The sequence below is a fragment of the Danio rerio genome, chromosome 24, assembly GCF_052040795.2.
Source record: "Danio rerio strain M-AB ecotype USA chromosome 24, GRCz13ab, whole genome shotgun sequence".
NCBI lineage: Eukaryota > Metazoa > Chordata > Actinopteri > Cypriniformes > Danionidae > Danio > Danio rerio.
The window spans coordinates 25608824-25628048 of NC_141044.1; the positions used below are offsets into that span (position 1 = coordinate 25608824).

At 33.0% G+C, this 19225-nt stretch overlaps 2 protein-coding genes across 17 annotated transcripts in view; one reads left to right on the top strand and one right to left on the bottom strand.

The window, feature by feature from the left end:
* The window catches only part of ctnnd2a (catenin (cadherin-associated protein), delta 2a), a 640689-nt gene that overhangs the window by 418749 nt on the left and 202715 nt on the right, over positions 1-19225 (bottom strand). The gene's annotated exons all lie outside the window — the stretch shown is intronic.
* On the top strand, positions 12857-16221 carry si:dkey-40h20.1. 8 transcript variants are annotated; one of them, NM_001423506.1, is given in 7 exon segments: positions 12857-13216; positions 14002-14058; positions 14234-14301; positions 14405-14477; positions 14645-14800; positions 14942-15034; positions 15474-16185. In NM_001423506.1, coding segments are annotated over 3 exon segments (420 nt in total). In that variant the 5' UTR covers positions 12857-13216; positions 14002-14058; positions 14234-14301; positions 14405-14477; positions 14645-14695; the 3' UTR covers positions 15696-16185.

The window sequence follows — 19225 nt, forward strand, 5'->3', positions numbered from 1 at the left end:
TGTTACTGGTAACATATCTGAGACTGTAAGGGTCTGTATGAGTTCATATGTTGCATTTTTTATTTATTTCACATAATTGCAGACTTTACAGTAGGCTTTTTCGCACTGTCATTGATCTGCAGTTATAATCAAATCATGTGCATAGAAAGGTTAGTAATGAACATGTAAACACAAGTATTTATGTGTATAAAGTATCTGTTTTGTGAGAAGTGCATCAGATATGACATGTGAACAACCCTTACGGCTTTACTGTGATATTCCTCAAGTAAAAATTATGTTGTCTGAAACTTTGTTGTACACCCCGCCCTTTTGGCAGTAGAAATGCAGGCCTGATAAAGGTGACTTGTACCGAACCATACCATACTGTACCCGTGAAAACGGGCCATTATTGAGTTTAAACAAGGGCACTGACGAGCATCAGGTGCGCTGAAGGCACGCCCCAACCTACACCTGACAAAACATACAAAAACACAAACCGAAACAACGCAGTCCCAACACAGACACAGTCATTTAAAAAGTAATTCAAATACAATGCTACTGATGTAATTGATAAATAACGAATGACTTTCTTAAAGTAGCTTCCCCAACACTATCAAACACTTCCTCTGATACATCCAATTCATATTGGCTTTCCATTTAGGCAGAGCACACAAGTCTAGCACTGCCGTCAGGATGGCGTTTGGACGGATGGCCTGCTACTCTCACAGAGCACGTCATTAATCTCTCCCTTCCTCCCATTCAAATAAACAACACCATTAAGACAGCAGTTCTGCCCATCAACATACACTCATAGTAAATAAGCCTGCTGCGCGACTCAAAATGTAAAAGCGAGTTTATGAGCAGGCAGACAGTAATGATGTTTACTCAAAGGCTTCTGGTCCTCAAGGGGACGAAACAAAGACACGACCATCAAGGGCAGATCACTTATAATCAGCCTCTAAAGCTATAAAACACGCCGTCTTATCCTCTATAGGCAAACAATGGCTCTTGTATTTTATACAGACGGACGCATACAAGCAAAGTCTTAAACGTCTGGCAGAATGGCCCTCTTAAGCATAATAAAAAATTAAAGTAGCCACTCAAAGCAACCGCGTATGGCTTTGTGAAATGTATTATTCAGTCATTCGGCCAATTAAACATGCTGTAGAGCTGTCCCGGGTTTATCATATTGAAGAAACCACCGTGGCTAGAGGAGGACAGGGTGATTTATAATCAGATGGAGGGATTATCTAGCCGGGTCATAAAGAAATCAATGGACATTTTACATAGCAATCGGCTTCAATCAAAGATACGCCTCTCGCCGCTTGGTCAGGGCATCGGCAGGGAGATTAGCGAATTAAATAGTCAATAGGATCTTCAGTGTGCGAGCAGACGCATGTCGAAATGAAGAATCGTTTCGCTTGTTATGTTGCAAGCATCTCAATTTCTTTTGCTCAAAATGCTTGCGGCAAACAATTGTTGCATTCAAGCACTGTGGCGGTGTTTATGTGGATCGCACTCATTTATTTTGTTTATTCATCTATTTAGATTGTAAAACCTATGGGTATAACAATGCAAGTATTTCATTTGATATCAATAAGCTTATAATTAAAAACGAGTATATAAATAAACTATGCATATTATTGCTAAGGGTGGCATGGTAGTTCAGTGGTTAGCACTGTCGCCTTGTAGGTTTGTGCCCCGGCTGGGTCAGTTGGCATTTCTGTGTGGAGTTTGCATGTTCTCCCCATGTTGGCGTGCGCTGGTTTCCCCTACAGTTTAAAGACATGCACTATAGGTGAATTGGATAAACTAAATTGGCCATAGTGTATGTGTGTGTGTGTGAATGTGAGAGTGTATGGATGTTTTTCAGTACTGGGTTGTGGCCGGAACGGCATCAGCTACAGTACATAAAACATATGCTGGAATAGTTGGCGGTTCATTCTGCTGTGGCGACCCCTAATGAATAAGGGACTAAGCAAAGGTAAATTAATGAATAAATAAATATTATAGCCAATATTCGATGTTGAATTGAGTACTCTAAATCTTTACTAAGAAATTTGTAAAAATAAAATTAATAATAAAAAAAACAGAATGCAATGAAACAACTATAAATAAAACCTAAAGAGTTTCTAAAGCATCTCAAGGACAAAATAAAGCAGCATGAAAATTCACCAAAGTCATAAAAGTCATATTGTAAGTTATGGCATTATTATTTTAATAATAATAATAATAATAATAATAATAATAATAATAATAATATAGGTTTTGTATTTTTTAATTTTTGATTAAGTTTCAATGCTCATATTATTATTATTATTATTATTATTATTATTATTATTATTATTATTATTATTATTATTATTATCATTAATATTAATAATAATAATAATAATAGTAGTAGTAGTAGTAGTAGTAGTAGTAGTAGTAATAGAAGTAGTAGAACTAAAATAGTACCACGGTCACAAAATTAATAAATGAGATAAAAAAGTAATTATATTTTAAAATTAATCTCATAATTTTATCAGACCAAATCTATATTGTAGTTTATTTTTCTGTAACTCTTGTACAGGAAATATATTTGTTACATTAATGTTATGCTATTTACAATTTTTCCAGACAAATACACAACTTTATTTACATAATTAAAATTATTTTAAAATAGCTGATTAAAACTGGCTATTCTATATATATATTTATATTTATATTTTATATTTATATATATATTACCAGTAATACTAAGGGTTTTTCCAATGAGTGTCCTATTAAGGGTTACTTATTTACTCCCAGGGCCATTTAAATCAAAGCTGATATTTAGCTGCACCATGTAGGTATTTTGTAATATCTAATTTTTACAAGGTGGGGCGTTAGCCCAATACTCAACCCCCAACCTTTTAGACCAGGACATACACACATACACTATGGAAAATGTAGCTTACCCAATTCACCTAAAGTGCATGTCTTTGGACTTGTGGGGGAAACTGGAGCACCTGGAGGAAACCTAGGTCAACACGGTGAGAACAGGCAAGTTCCACACAGAAATGCCAAATGATCCAGCCGGGGCTCGAACCAGCGTCCTTCTAGTTGTGAGGCGATATGAATTATTAGCCCCCCTCTTTATCCACCACAGATTAAATCCAGATTATCCATATTTAAAGATTAAAATAATGTGCTGATAAATAAAATGAATAAATAAATAAATAAATAAATAAATAAAATGGCTAAACTAACATGAACTTTTCATGTCATCTATATTGGTGCTCTGTGGTGATTTGGATAAAAAGTGTCCCCTAAATTAATGTAAAGATACTGTAAATGATTTACTATTCTCATATAGTTAAAAAAAGGTCAGATGACAAACAGAAATGTGTTTTGTAGGTTTGAAGATGTGGTTTGATCTCATTTTCATCTCCTCTTTCCATCACTTTGTGTCTTTCTCCACTAGCTATATGAGTGAACGTCAAAAAAGTCACAATAGCACCTGAACTTGAACGACAGACAGTCAGACTCATTTCTGCAACCAGCAGACCAAGAAACTGATATAACCGTTGCACTCTATCTGCAGTTTGACAAGATCTGCTGGCTAGAAAACAGAGCGACTAATGATGATAAACAGATTTGACAGACTACATAATTGTGTGTCCTGCACACTGTAAAACAAGTGGAAAAAGCAGGAGACAATGGAGGAGTTAAGCATGACATCATCGCACTCTTTTGTAATGTACGTTCCAAGCAACAGTTGTGTTCCCTATTCATGACAGGAATGGCAGCTTGTCTTCATAATTTTACCCTGCCAATCAAACTCTGAACATCAGCTATTGTGCACTGAATAAAAATGCAAATGAACGGTTCTGACTTCTTTCAATCTCAACTCTGACTGCTACTTTTCTTTCATCCGATTTACCCATATTTGGTCAAAATAAAAATAAAAATGCAGATGTACTTAGAAAAAGGACTTGTGGGGTATAATTGAGACATGCGGTTAAACACAAGACTGACAAGATGTCTCAATTCAAACACGCCACGCTTCAGGAAACATGGGAATAATTGCTTTGCATTCTCATTTGGTAAAAACAAAATCCATTATTTTTAAACAATTTATATATCAGGAGGTAAATAGAAAAACTAAACAATAAAAAGTATTTCCATCTTAAAGTCTTATGTTTACTCTGATAAAGTCACATATTTTTTTGTTGGAGTGAAATTTATTTCATAATAGACCCTCTTCCCATTTCCGGGTTTCCTAGGGTGCTTTCACACCTAGACTTTTGTTTTGGAACCTGGAGCATTTCCCCTGTTAGCCTGGTTCATTTGGTATATATGAAGCAAGCAATCGCACTCGAATCCGCGCCAAAACATTCGGCTCAAGATCACCTGAATAAGGTGGTCTCTGCTCGATTGAATCGAATTCTTGAGCAGATTAATTGTAGTGAGAAAGCTAAACCATCCAACGAACTAAAGAAGCAGGCTATATTACAGTGTGTGGCTGTGTAATAGGCATATTTGGCTTTATGACGAAAGAATTATGAGTAGGGCAAGATGTCATCATTTCTATGCATTTCATGTCAGATACGAAAGTGAAAGCATGCTCAACTATTTATGTGAGCTGTTTATGTGTTAGGAAATTGACCGACCTGCAGTCTTGGTTCATCTGTTATTTCTCTTTATAATGTAAAGCCTATAATGCATAGTCCTAGCCAAGGCTCTGTAAGAGAAAATCTTACCTCTGATGTAGTTTTGGTGATGATGTCTGTGGGTGTCAACATTCAAAATCAAAGCGCAGTTTTCGCCTATAACGTCTTATTACTCATCGTCATAAATTACAATAAGGACGCATGACAGCTGAGCAGGACTGAAAATAAACCGTGACACTGTGACCAATTTGAGGAGAGTTTACTCGCACGTGACTTGTTTTAGCATCTTTGGTCCATTTAGAAACATTTACGTGTGAAAGTGAACCACACCAGGAACAAAATGTAGCATTGTGACAATTTAAACACCTTTTTCGGAACGAAATAATCCACAGGTGTGAAAGTGTCCTCAGTATTGGAAGACATCATAGTTTGGTAAACTTGACAGTGGATAGAAGAGTACAACAAATAATTTTTCTACAATCCTATTTGCTGAAATAATAAAAGAAAAACTCCATGATTGTGTTATCAAGACTTTCAGAAAAACGAAATGAATAGTGTGAGACTTATGATGGCAGCCAGTGGAGAAAATTATGTGAAATTTACTCTCGCCCTATAGACAATGCATTAGAAACACCTTGCATAGGCGGTAATTCGGGTTTTTTTTTTTTTTTTTTTTTTGTAATTTGATAAAAAGATGATATAATACATTACATAATACATTTATAAATGCAAATAAATGTTCATAATTTTATTTAGAAATCAAAATATTACAACTTTCAAGGATTTACGATGACCATTAAACGTGTCATAACAGTCTTGTGAAAAAGGTCCACACTACAGGGTTTTCTATTGTGTGTTTGATTTTAATATATAAAACCAGTTGTATATATATATATTCAAAATACAATTGCAATTTAACTCAATTTAATAGACATGAATTGATATGACTTTTTGTTTTTGGCCAATACCAATACAAAGCCTTTCAGCTGACTTTGGATACTGATATTGATCAATTACATAGAGTACTAGATATTTTTCTGCATTTCTCCTGGCACTGGGTCTCCTCTCCACCAATCAGCTGGTGTGCAGTCTGGTGCAATATGGCTGCTGTCTCGTCATCCAGGTGGATGCTGCACACTGGTGGTGGATGAGGAAGCTCACTTAACAAAGATGTATAGCGCTTTGAGTGTCCAGAAATGTGCTATATAAATGTAAGGAATTATTAAATTAATTGTACTGAACATGGACTGGATCCATTTACCATTAGCTGTCCAACATTTTAAGAGAAGCACAATTTAAGACAAAAATTACAAACATGACAATTTTCAAGGGTGATATTTGCTATTCAGCATTCTTTTATATGTATATATGTATATATATATATATATATATATATATATATATATATATATATATATATATATATATGTATATATATATATATATATATATATATATATATATATATATATATATATATATATATATATATATATATATATATATATATACATAATTAATAAACCATCAATATCTGTTTTATAATGTTATTGCCACTATGGTAATTGCTTTATATTAATCTATTAAATATTGGTGGCCAATTGTCCCTAAATCTCTAATAAAAATAAATAAATTAATAAATAATAATAATAATAATAATAATAATAATAATAATAAATAACTGTATTATGTTTATTTGTTGTATATATATATATATATATATATTTTTTTTTTATTATATATATATATATATATATATATATATATATATATATATATATATATATATATATATATATATATATATATATGTATATATATATATATATATATATATATATATATATATATATATATATACACACACACACATATATATATATATATATATATATATATATATACATTTTTTTTTTTTTTTTATTGTTCACATGACTTTTTTTCAAATAATTATTAAACAGTTTGGGTAAAAGTTAAAGATTTTACATTACAATAATATGAAGAAAAAAAAATTCTCAAGCAGTATAAAGAATGTTCTCCATAAGAGACTTCACCCAGTTTTGGCCATTTCTGCTGATCTGGAGTTCAGCTGACTAAAGTTTGTGCTGATCTATTTTCAACTCTCCAAAATGCCCACAGTGGCGCAGGTTTCATGAGGAATGTGATGCTCAGCACGAAGCCTGCAGGGACTCCACAAAGCACAGCTCTTCGCTATTTCTGCCCTTTTGGCAGTAATGAAACTTTTGGGATCAACTCAAGAAATAACAGTGATGAGTGAGATAATGAATGTCAGCAAGAAATTGAGTCATATCATGTGCATAATCCTTCCAGACATCTGTTAACGCAAGAAAATACTCAACTAATGGAAAATACTGTATACATACAATTATCAGGCAGATCTGGTATTAGTAATATTGGTAGGCAGTATTTATTTATTGCAGAAACTGACCACTGAAAAGCAATACCACAGACATGTTGAGCTTCAGTCTTCTGAAACAATGCAATACTTTGTGTAAGTGACACTAAAGTTTTATTGTTTCTGCTTTAAAGGAACACTTTTTTTTTTACAGGAACACACTTTACAGTTGAGTTTTACCACTTTTTTAATCCATTCCATTGAATCCAAATGGCCGGGTGGGAACACCTTTAGCTTAGCTTAGCATGGATCATTGAATCAGATTAGACCATTAGCATCTCACTTTAAAATTTGCAAAGTTTTTCTATGTTTTTCTAATAAAGCTTGACTCTTCTGTAGTTACATTAGGTACTAAGACCAACAAAAATGAAAAGTTGTTATTTTCTAGGCTGATATGGCTAGGAACTAATCTCTCATCTGATGATCATGTTGTAAGTTACCTAGCTGGGGAGTATTTATTATTTACAAACAGCACTGTTTACGTACATATTACGATTAACACATGTTAATAAGTCATAATAACAACATAAACATTTTCTATGTCATAAATATCTGTGTTTTGACACTGAAAAAAGTCAACACAAAAAATGGCTTAAAAAATTGGTTGATTTGGGAATTAGAATGTGTTTGTTTGCACCATTTATGAATGCTCCATCAAACAAACATCACATTTTTGGAAAACATGCTTTGAAAACAACTTAAAAACACTACCCTCCAGTGGATTTCAGAAACATATTCATGCAACACGTGCACACCAACACATATACCTAATACCGTGATAGCATTGCAACCAGTTAGCATAATTTATAATCCCTAACTCACACACACACACACACACACATGCACATATGTTGGTATTGGTGGTTACGAGCACTCTCTTAGTGTGACAAATTTAATACAGTAAAAACAGTGTAGTATATTGTCTTTTCCCACACCTAACCTTAAACTCAGCTCTAACATGAAACTTGAAATCCTTTCAGATAAAAAGAGAAGTACTGGGGTTCCACAAGGTTGTGTCAGCTCATCAGAACCAGTACACACACATATACTACAGCTACCTTATAATGATGTTCATACAGTACAAACTGTGTTCTTATGTCTCAACCCCTCAACCCAACCCTCAAACAATCTGCATTTTTTATATTTTCATAATTCTGCGTTATTGATGAGTTGTTTTCCTGGAGAAAAAAAAAATCTCCCCAAGGTCAAAATATACATGTGTAACTTTACATTTGGTCCCCACAGCATGAGGAATACAAGGCACACACACACACACACACACACACACACACACACACACACACACACACACACACACACACACACACACACACACACACACACACACACACACACACACACACACACACACACACACACACACTCACACACACACTCACACACACACACTCTGCATGACTGCATGTCCTTCATCTACCCCTGCTGTTTACCCACTAGAAGCTCCTATTTAATCCTTTCAGGCGTGGGAATGCGGCACGTGTTGAATTTGGATTCACGCAATTCCCCACACAATCAACAAAACACAAACATATCCAGTCAGCCAGCAGCTTTTATGCGTACATGTGAGAAATGCCATTCTCTCTCTACGCTGGGGTTTGTGCGTTGGCATGTTGTTCAGCTTTATGTACAGTATGTACGAGTTAAGCTACAGTTTTGCAGTAACAGAGTGTCAGAAGGAAAGAACATGAAACCATTTAAACATGCCACCACAGGGCTGTGCTGGAAGCTTTTTCTCTCCATATTTTCACTGCTGCAGAATAACACCTTGCTGACTTCACACTCTGGAGTGACCAGCATCAAATGTGCTCAGTTAAGGTCAAGTCTAAATTCATTTGTGTGTGTTTTGGGTGTGTTTGCTTTGGGGGTTTATCAACAGTTAAAATACCCCTGATTTATAATTTACTCTTTGTGCCTCCTAAAACTGGTTTACATATTTTCAAGGTCAACTAGCACTAATAATCTCATAATACACACTTTCATTTAGCTCTTTTCTCACAATGTCTGAAATGGTTTGTTTAAGGATCTCCTCTCTCTAAACTCCGCCTTTCAGTGAGCTCGCTCTGCTCTGATTGGTCTACCCCCCACCTGTTGAAAGTTCTAACAGGCTTCTTTAGCTTTGATATCTACTGATACAAACAGTAATAACTGTCTCAACTTTTAACTTGTGTATTCAAATCCAAGTCCTTATTTGCTGGAAGTGCCAGCTGAATTTACAGTGACTGTGCAATACCTGAATACTCAATCACTTATGGTACTTTTACACTAGCACTTTTGGTCTGTCTTCTGAACTTGGGTGTCCACCAGTGAACTGTACCACCTGAAAGGGGTGGTCTGGGGTACTGTTTGTGCAAACTCTGGTACGGTTCAAGGGTGCATGGAATGCAATCGTACAAAATAACGGAAGTAAACCGCCAACTGTACAACACACTTTAGGTTTTATTCATTTGTGTGTGCCTGTGTATCACCTAACTTGGCGATAGTGATGCATGTCTGCTTGTCTTCACTAAAAATGACTTCTGAACGTTTTTTTTTTTTTCAGATTTTTTTTTTGTGGTAAATAGACAAAAGGGTCTCTCTATATTTTGGTTTTGGTACAAAAACCAAAGGTTTCAGTAAAAGCAGAACGACCATAATATGTGTACATCTCCATTTTGCTTTTATGGCCATCCCCTAGCAACAGCTGTACACAAAACAGCATCTTGATGACGCAAGCGTATAGGGGGTTCAGAAGGAAAAAAGACAGTTTGAATACAAACCAGCCAAGATAGTCGATTCTATCGAACTATCGAACTTAGGTTCGAACCAGGCATTCAGCCCAAGTGTGAAAGCAGTCTTCAATCTATGTATATATTTGTAAATTTGTTAAATAAAATGTTAAAACATTTTGGATTAGCAAGATTACTACTACTACTACTACTACTACTACTACTACTACTATTACTATTATTATTATTATTATTATTATTATTATTATTATTATTATTATTATTATTATTATTATTATCAATTTAGATAAATAAAATCCATTCAAAAGAAAAGTCTTGAAGCATCCATTTAAATTATTGTCCTTATTTAAGTTGATTTAAGTAGATTTTTTAAATTATTGCAATATTGTAATTGTTTTTTATAAATGTGAAAATATTCTTGGGGTGGCACGGTGGCTCAGGGGCTCAGGTGGTTCGAGTAGAGACCCGCTGACCCGCTGACCCGCTAGATCAGTTGGGATTTCTGTGTGAATTTCTCCCGTGTTCATGTGAGTCTCCCGTAGTTGCTTTTGTTTCCCATATTTGGATTTGGATAAACTAAATTAGCCGTAGTGTATGTGTGTGAATGTGGAAGTGTGTAGGTGTTTTTCAGTACTGGGTTGCGGCTGGAAGGGCACTCACTGCATAAAGCATATGCTGGCATAGTAGGTGGTTTATGCTGCTGATAAATGAGAGACTTGAATGAATGAATGAATGAATGAATGAATGAATGAAAATGGTCTTTTAGGAAAGTTAAGCATCAAACCCTTCTTCTAACGCCCAGAATCTTATTCCTGACCCAAAACCAGTGCTGCATGTTATTTTTTTGTGCTTCTTTCATCTTCATATCGCATGTCATCATAATCCCAATAATAAATGAATTCTGTCTCTCTGTGCATCTTGTACAATCCCCATGTCTCCCCGTTCCAGACCCTCCCAGATCAGTTTTATCAGGATTATTTGATTTGATTTTGACAATGAGGGATGAGCCTCTGTGCTGATTAATTGTGGCTCTGTGTTTGTAAGGACTGTGGAGATATTAATTGAATCTGATATTAAACATTACAGACAGAATTGGACAAGATGCTGGGCTGATTTAATACTTCTCTGCATGCTGAGAAAAAGCAACGGGTAGAGGGATGAAAAATAAAAAAAAAACTTGGGTTGGTTTTTGGGTCTGAGTGAAGGTTTAACTCAAACTGACCTGTAATCAATGCACACGTTTTCTCAACCGTAGGACACACAGAGCCTGTTTACACACACACAGTTCAGATCCATCTCAACTGATCGGATCACAAGTCGACAGAAAAAAAAAAATGTGTAAAGATGGTCCAAAATGGTTTGTGAGCTCATCAGTCAAAGCAGTACTTCAGAAAACACCTTTTGTGGCGTAGAACCAACAATTGAGGATATAGTGAAGTTTTAACTCAAGTACATGCAAAAAAAAAAAATAATAATAATAAAATAAATAAATAAATAAATAAATATCTTCATAAGTATTTTATATGTTGCTTTACTCGTTCTTAAAAGCATTTGATAAATAAACATTTCATCAATAAACATTTATTCTTATCATAAATGTTGAAAACCCACTGCTTAATATTTTAATGAATGCCATGGTTTGTTTTTCAGGCTTCTTTGATGAATAGGAAGTTCTAAAGAAAATAACATTTAGTATTTTGTTACATTAGACGTGCATTTACTTTTATCTCTATAACTTTTTGCTTTTGATAAAAGTGTGAATATCTCAAAATAAATAAATATTACTGACCTCAAATATTTGAAATGCCATTGAAAATGTATTTCATACTCCCCTATTAACTTGTTTTGAAGGTATTTTTAATTTGCTAAATAGTAATCTAAATTAAATGTGTTGCTTTGGAAATTGAAATAAAATTAGATACATTTGATTTTTTTATATTTTATTAAAATTTAATATTTGATTCATTTTAGTGCATTCCAGATGAATAAACGTTCTAGTTTATTAAAAATCTTACTGCCAGAAGTATTTTTCATTACTTCTCTAACCTCTTTTTTGGTTCATCTCTAAATCTTTAAAAACAAAAACAAATAATGACCTTGTTTTTTTTTTAAAGAAGGAATGTTAATCTTTCCCTCAACTCTCCTTTCAATAGATATATTTACTGATTTGCATATTTTCCCTGGATATTATTTAACTATTCGACACAAGTTCATGCTGACTCATGCATTTAGTGACAGTTCCTGTTTATTTGCCAAAATACTTCAAAATAAAATAAAATACAATACAATTAAATTATAAAAAATAATAAATTAAATTAATTGTTACTAGTAGCGATGAAAAACTTAATTAATTAATGAAATAAATGAAATTCAAGTCAATTAAAGTTTAAATTATATATATATATATATATATATATATATATATATATATATATATATATATATATATATATATATGAATGTATTAAAGTAATTAAACTAAAATTTAAATAAAAAATAAAGTAGAAAAAGTAGAAAACAAAGTAGTAAAGTGAATAGAAAATAAAGTAAAAAACAGTAATTACAAAAACAAATAAATACAAATACTAAAAATGACATATTAGAAATAAAATAAAAAAGAAAGAAGAATGTTTTATAGTATCTCAATAGGACAGTATTAAAACAACACTAGTTCAGTACGGCTTCATGCTGTTCTGGATGCTAATGTACTACAGTAATATAAACTAAAAGTAGTCCCAGCTGATAGCATTGACTCAATCAGTCTTTCCATCAGGGCAGAGCACAGAAAGAAAAGCATAAATATTGAAAGCAGAATTAGCATGTGCATGAAGCTCAATATGAAGGAAGTCTGATCAGTTCTCACAGCAGCTGAGGTCCAGACACAAGGAAAAGAGCATTTTAATTTTCACTTTCTGCTTTCTGATTACCACATATACTAATTATCTTTCCTTCGTTTCATCTGAATGTGTTTGTGAAGATGCTTTAGGCAAACAGCATCCGGCAGCAAACTGTGCTTAGACAAACACTGAGAGAATACAAAAGCTCATTTACACCAAAAGGACTCAGAAGTACACTCTAAAAAATAACTCAAGCGATCTGTTACCACCAAAGAGTTTAATACATTGTTGTAACTTAAAAATTCTACATTGCTGATTATATTAAAACTTTTAAATTGCCAGAGTAATTTTATTAAGTTTACACAACAGGAAAATATTGATAATTACATCAACTTAAAAAAGAGGGTAATTTAAAGATAAATATACCTGTCAATTAGTTTAAAACAATATTTAACTTATAACAACCCAAAAAAATTGCGTTGATAACTCAATTTTTTCACACCAACCGAGTTCTGGATTTCAAAGCTCCTCCCTCACTGAACGATCAACAGGCATGTCCGGACAAGTTTTAAGCAGACTGTTTGGCACAAAGGATACTTTAAGGTGAGAAATCTGGGTTTTATTTCATTTCCAAATCAATATTCTACATTCCATTAGTGTTGGCTACTCCTGGTAAATTATAGTTGATGTTGGCAGTGTTTTTTGACTAGAAAATAGTAGATAAGAAAGTAAAAACACATACGGTAAGCCAGAAAGGCAATTTAGTATATATGTCAAAATAACAAAGTTTATATAGTAGATGCTTTTTTCATAAATAGTATTGCTTTATCCTGCATGTTTTATGTTAGTTACCCTAGCAGAAATATATTTTCTGGAGCTTGCTCACAGTTGTTATCCAACCTGAAATTTGTATTTTATTCCTCCTGTTCTTATGGAAAATATTACATTTATCTACTGATTGCTAAGATTTTCATACAAAGTTCATGCAACTGTATTACAACTTTCTAGGCTGATCTGTATTTTAGATATAAGTAGGCTTGTATATAAAATAGGTTGGGGTGCAAAATGTGTAAATTTGAAACATCAACACAAATAGTTTTGCTAAAACATTACAGACTACACCATGGTAATTGTGGGCAACCATTTCCATGCCTCTGTCAAGATTGTTTGTGTTTTTTCAGAACATGGGGCAGCCTTAGATCACATTTATCAAGACATCAAACTTAGAAAACCTCCAGATTTGCAGAAAGTTTTTTATTTTACTTGTCCTTGTTGCAATGCCATGACAATTTCCATAGAAATAAAAAAAAAAAACACGAAACTGTCATCTGTGTATTTCAGAACTGCAATTTCAGAACTAACATTTATGGAACATTTGCTTCGCACAGAAGCCGAAAACATACTCCTCACTCATTGCATGACTTCAAGGCAGACATAATAAAAAGGTATGTATGTTCATTCAATGCAGATCAACACAGTGATGTGGAAGGTCAAAGTGGGGATCTGTCTGATGAAGGTCAAGATGACAATAATGATGTGACAGACCTGCCAAACTGCATAGAAAAAAAAAATAGCTTTGTTGTTTCTAAAACTGGAGAGCACTTTTAATGTATCTTACAGGTGTATAAAAGAGGTTGGTAAAGAGTTAAATTTTATATCTCGATCAGCATCTGGACCCATCATCAAAGGTATTTTACAGTCCTGCTTGGGTTGTAAAGCCCATCTTACAGTCCACAAATCTGTCTAATGTAAACCTTTTGCATGAAGTAACAAAAATAAACAATTTTCAAGTTGTTGCAGATAAAATGGGCAAGAAATAAGGGATATCTTGGAGCGCTGGCCTGCATTATCAGATGCAACACAGGTAAGTTTAGTTTTATTTTTAGTCTAGTTTCACAATTTTGCGAGAAAATCATCTTGAAGTTATTTATGCTAAAAACTTCTTACAACAATAACATATTACATGTTATTTGTTGTGTTACACATTGTATACAATTATTCCATTATTTAATTATTCTATTTTTTCTACAGATAAATGAAGAATTCAAGAGGATAACCACTGTAGGTCTTGAATCCACATTTATGGCCAAACTTGACAAATGCACCCCAAAACTAATGGACCTGGCCTCATCCAGGGGAGGAGCTAAAGGGGAAATAATCGGAAGGATTAAGGACATGCTTCTTGAGGTATTGTAAATAATTTGTACACACTAGAATAGTTTAGATTTGTGTTAAATTGTCAGGTTGCCATCAGTTGTTTGTTCAGATAAAATTATATTAATTTACTGTAAGTACTTTATCTTAATATATATTTTTCTAATTAAACAGAACAATGCAGTTGAAGTATGGAGAGAAGTAGCCATTCACTGTCTTGTTGTCTATCTTGGAGAGAAAGAAGAGGATCTTTTCAAGGAGTTTGCTGTGAGTATTACAATGTTTTAAAATTAAAATTAAATATTCCCTTGACAGTGGAAACATACAAGACAAAATATGTGCTCAATGACTGCTCTCTTTTAGTTAAATGTGTAGGTATATTACATTGTCCACACACACTGGGTTTACCTAGCTCTGTGTTAAAATAACAATGTACTATTTAGTTCAATAAACAGATGTTGACAATAATGAGAAAGATTTGTAAAATGGGTGTGACAGTTGCGTTTCACTTTTCCATTTAAATTACATTGTGAAACGAATTATTCTTATGAGTGAGTAGCTGGGTGCATGCATGTAAGGGGTAAAATAAAACAAAGTCTCCAGAGATTAACTGAAATTATATGTAAGTAAAATAAAAAATTGAAGTAATTATAAATTTAATTATCTCTATCATGCTAATCTAATTTTTTTTTTCTTGCTTTACAAGAATACACAAGAAATTGAGGCAGACCTTGAAAAGCAAGTGATGAAAATTGCCATCATTGGTGATCTGTCAACTATGGAATTAAACCACAAGACGGGAACCATCATTGTTGAGGGAATCAGAATCCTGATTGGAATGGATATCTCAAGGTGTTGTGCTCTGCTAACGGGCATAATATATGCTCTGAATCTGAGCTACCCCAAGGAGCTTAAATATACTTGTTAAGTGTTTCAGAAGCTGTTTCTTGAACTTGATGGACTGAATCCCAGTGCAAAAGTAATGCGTCTCAAGAACAGCATTTTCTGAAGCCTCTACTTATTTCAAAGTACATTTTGCTCTTTATGTTGCAACTACATTGTTTTGTATTTTGAAGTCCACATGCTGATCTTTTTATTTCATACTGTTTATATGAATGGTGGCATTTATATATGTTTGTTTATAATAATACAAATGTTACATGTTTTACAATTAAGATTAACTAATAACAAGTAGTTTGTAAAATATTCAATTTATAAGTTAATAGTTAGCTTTAAGTGTATCAATGCCTATAACTCTTGTTTTGATGGAATTCATTGTGATGGCATAGCTATGCATGCATGCACATTTTTGAAGGCAAAGCTGACGGGTCAGTTTGTTTATAATTTGTGAGACAGTACACATTTGTGTTGTGTAAACTTTGAGAAGTGCAATATTTAAAATAAAAAACTGAAAACTGTGTTTCTAAATAAATAAAAAGCTACTGAAATTAAAATTGCTGTTGTTTAAAAATGTATTTCTTACAAGTACCTAAATTAACAATAATATGAAAACAAACAAAAAATTTAATTTCAGCTACTTAATTTTTTTGAGATTCTAAACTTGAAAACTAGCATGTATAATTATGGTAATTAAGTACATAACACTGGTTTTTGTTTAAATGTTAATAAAAAAAAGCTAGTTGGAACAACTTACTTTTTTAAGTACTCAACTTAAAAAAATTGAGGTTATGCTATGTAAAAATACCTCTGATTGAAGAGGTAAAGGTAATTTGGCTAACTTAATAAAGTTTGCTGTCTGAACTTCATTTTGTTAGATGTTGCCGTAACTTGAAAATATTGATGCAAACTGTTGCGTTGATTTTTTTTGTTTGGTCTAAACAATATTTTTTAGAGTGTACACTCAAAATATCAGACCATCAACTTGGTAGCAAAAACAACGTTTTAACTACCGAAAAGCTATGAAAGAAATGTGAGGGAAATGTTTTATTTTAAATCTTAATAAATTTAAAAAAAAAATTTTTTTTGACCAATTATAATTTTCTAAAGATGACTACAAATCAAATATACAAATAAATATATCAAACTGAATGAATAATAAATGAATAAACAAACAAACAAACAAACAAACAAACAAATAAATAAATTAATTAATTAGTTAATAAATAAATAAATAAATAAATAAATAAATAAATAAATAAATAAATAAATAAATAAATAAATGACAGTTTATTTAAAATGTGCAAGAAAGGTAAAGATATTTGTAGGTTGTAATTTATTTTTGCAATATTTTGCTTGAATTTAATTGTAGTATCTTTCAATTTCTAAATATGTTTGGTGACTAAACTAAAAAGTAACTCACATTACATTTTTTAAAAAGTAACTCAAATATTATTACATATTTTTTAAAAGTAATGCATTCTTTTACACATTACTTAGAAAAGTAATATTATTATGTAACTCAAGTTACTTGTAATGCGTTACCACCAACACTGGACATAATGGTCAAATTGCCTGTTGTTTTGAATTCACACGTCTCTGCCACCTAGCAATTTTTGCTAACAAAAATAACATATTTACTGCACTGAAGCAACTTTGCTCTTCTACCTACTGTATGCACCTTTGGGGGAAGTCTAGTAAATCATAGACAATTATAATTTAAATCTCAATCTTAGAATAAATGAATAATAGCCTAATGTAAAATATAAAAGCAAAACATCAGTAGGCCATTTGTAACTGAAAAAAGCCTTTGGCCTTTAAAATGGCCCTATATTAGTTGCCAATTTTATAAAAGATTTGTGTCAGTAGCTGTGACGTCCCTCATCTCATTTTGGGTGTCTGTCAATTTTTCTGTCCTGCACTCAAAAAATGCTATGGGTTTGTCTCGGTATTGGGAATGAGTAGTCTCCAAATGTCTTATTAATTTGACCACATGCATTCGTCAGCAAGAACTTTGCCGCAGATAATGGAGGGTCAGGGGCTCTTTGCTTTTATAAAATGAAATAGAACCATATTTCAGGTAACTATCTTGGAAATTCCTGCATTTCGTGTTTTCAGTATTGCCAGCGCTGCCTCCTAAAATGTTTGGAGCTTCTTCACCTGGGTCCAGTATGCTTGGGTCAAGTTGCTGCTGAAGGCAAATCAGTGAGACTGTTTTGTTGAGGATGAATTACAAATTTGGTCAGCCAGGAAATAAAAAGAACTAAGGCAACATGATCGTTCTCCTAACTGTCCACTGCTAAGAAATGTAAAAAATATGACGTGACCCCCCACAAGCTCGCTGAGGCCCCCTTGTGGGCTGGAATCCCCCTGTTAGAAACCGCTGCTCTATCCAACAATAAAACGATTTATTCCTTATTTGCTGTTTATTTATTTATTTATTGTACTACTAAAGAGTGTATGTTGCCAGAAATAAAGAACAGACCAGCATAAGTACTTTATTTACTACCAATGGAAGTGAATGTAGGCTGCAAACTCACTGTTTACAGAGCCTTGTCCTCACAGACCCCAAACAGCAGAGCAATAACCAATTTAAACACATTGAAAAGAAAACAGCAGAGACTGTAACTGCACCAGCAAACTAGAGAGGAGAAATATTACACCCTGCAGCTCTTTATCCGCTACTGTACTCTATTGTCAAGATCACCATAAATGTGTTTTTAGATTTGTTTTTATAATGCTAGCACACTTTGTCTATAAAAACAATTTTTATTACCACATAATTTCCCTATTGTAAACTTCAGCTACAGAGTCAGTTTCTCTTATTAGCTATTAAATGCAGATAATGTAAATACAGGGTATGTTTTACTTTTTGGTATAGTGTTTGATTTAACAGTCAAGTGAACTAGCATTAATTCGCATTTTATTTTGGCTCCTAGACAAAAATGATTAGGAGAGTAATAATAATAAAAATAATAATAATAATATAAATAAAGTAGTATGCCCCCAATGGTACAAACTAAGGCATTGGTGTATCGCTATACCGCTTTAAAAAATCATTAGAAAAATAGGCAATCAAATGCATTAAATATTACATATTAACATTACATACATAACCATCTGTTAATTAACGGTTTCCATATTTTGTGATTCACAAGTGTTTTCCATTTATTTCCAGTCATAAACTGCATTATGGGATGTTGATCTTTGCTCTGTTAAGTTTGGTGGTGAAAATTTAGATCTACAGATTAACATATTGGCTTTTATTGACAGTTTAGTCATTTAAAATGATAGATTGTATAAAAAATACTTAAAGAAAAAAGTCTGTAAAATAACAGAAAACTTACTGGCAGTGTAATAACAAGTTTTTGTAGCATAATTGTAACGAGGAAGTTGGGTGGCAACGGAGTGAGGATGCATGTGCAGCTTTATCTAGAAACATCAGACAGGCAACCGTCAATCAGGAGCAAACAGGTACATATAATACAGGGAAATCCAGAAGTGTAGACAAGGTCATAGGCAATATGGTCAATTCCCCATTAAGACCAAGTTGTGAATTAC

What these genes read in the sequence shown, in the direction of transcription:
- si:dkey-40h20.1 (XM_087308108.1), top strand. Translation starts at nt 14,696, where the DNA reads ATGGCCAAACTTGACAAATGCACCCCAAAACTAATGGACCTGGCCTCA. An exon ending in TTAAGGACATGCTTCTTGAG is followed by an intron (nt 14,801 to 14,941) that starts GTATTGTAAATA and finishes CTAATTAAACAG; the next exon opens with AACAATGCAGTTGAAGTATG. An exon ending in ATCTTTTCAAGGAGTTTGCT is followed by an intron (nt 15,035 to 15,473) that starts GTGAGTATTACA and finishes TTGCTTTACAAG; the next exon opens with AATACACAAGAAATTGAGGC.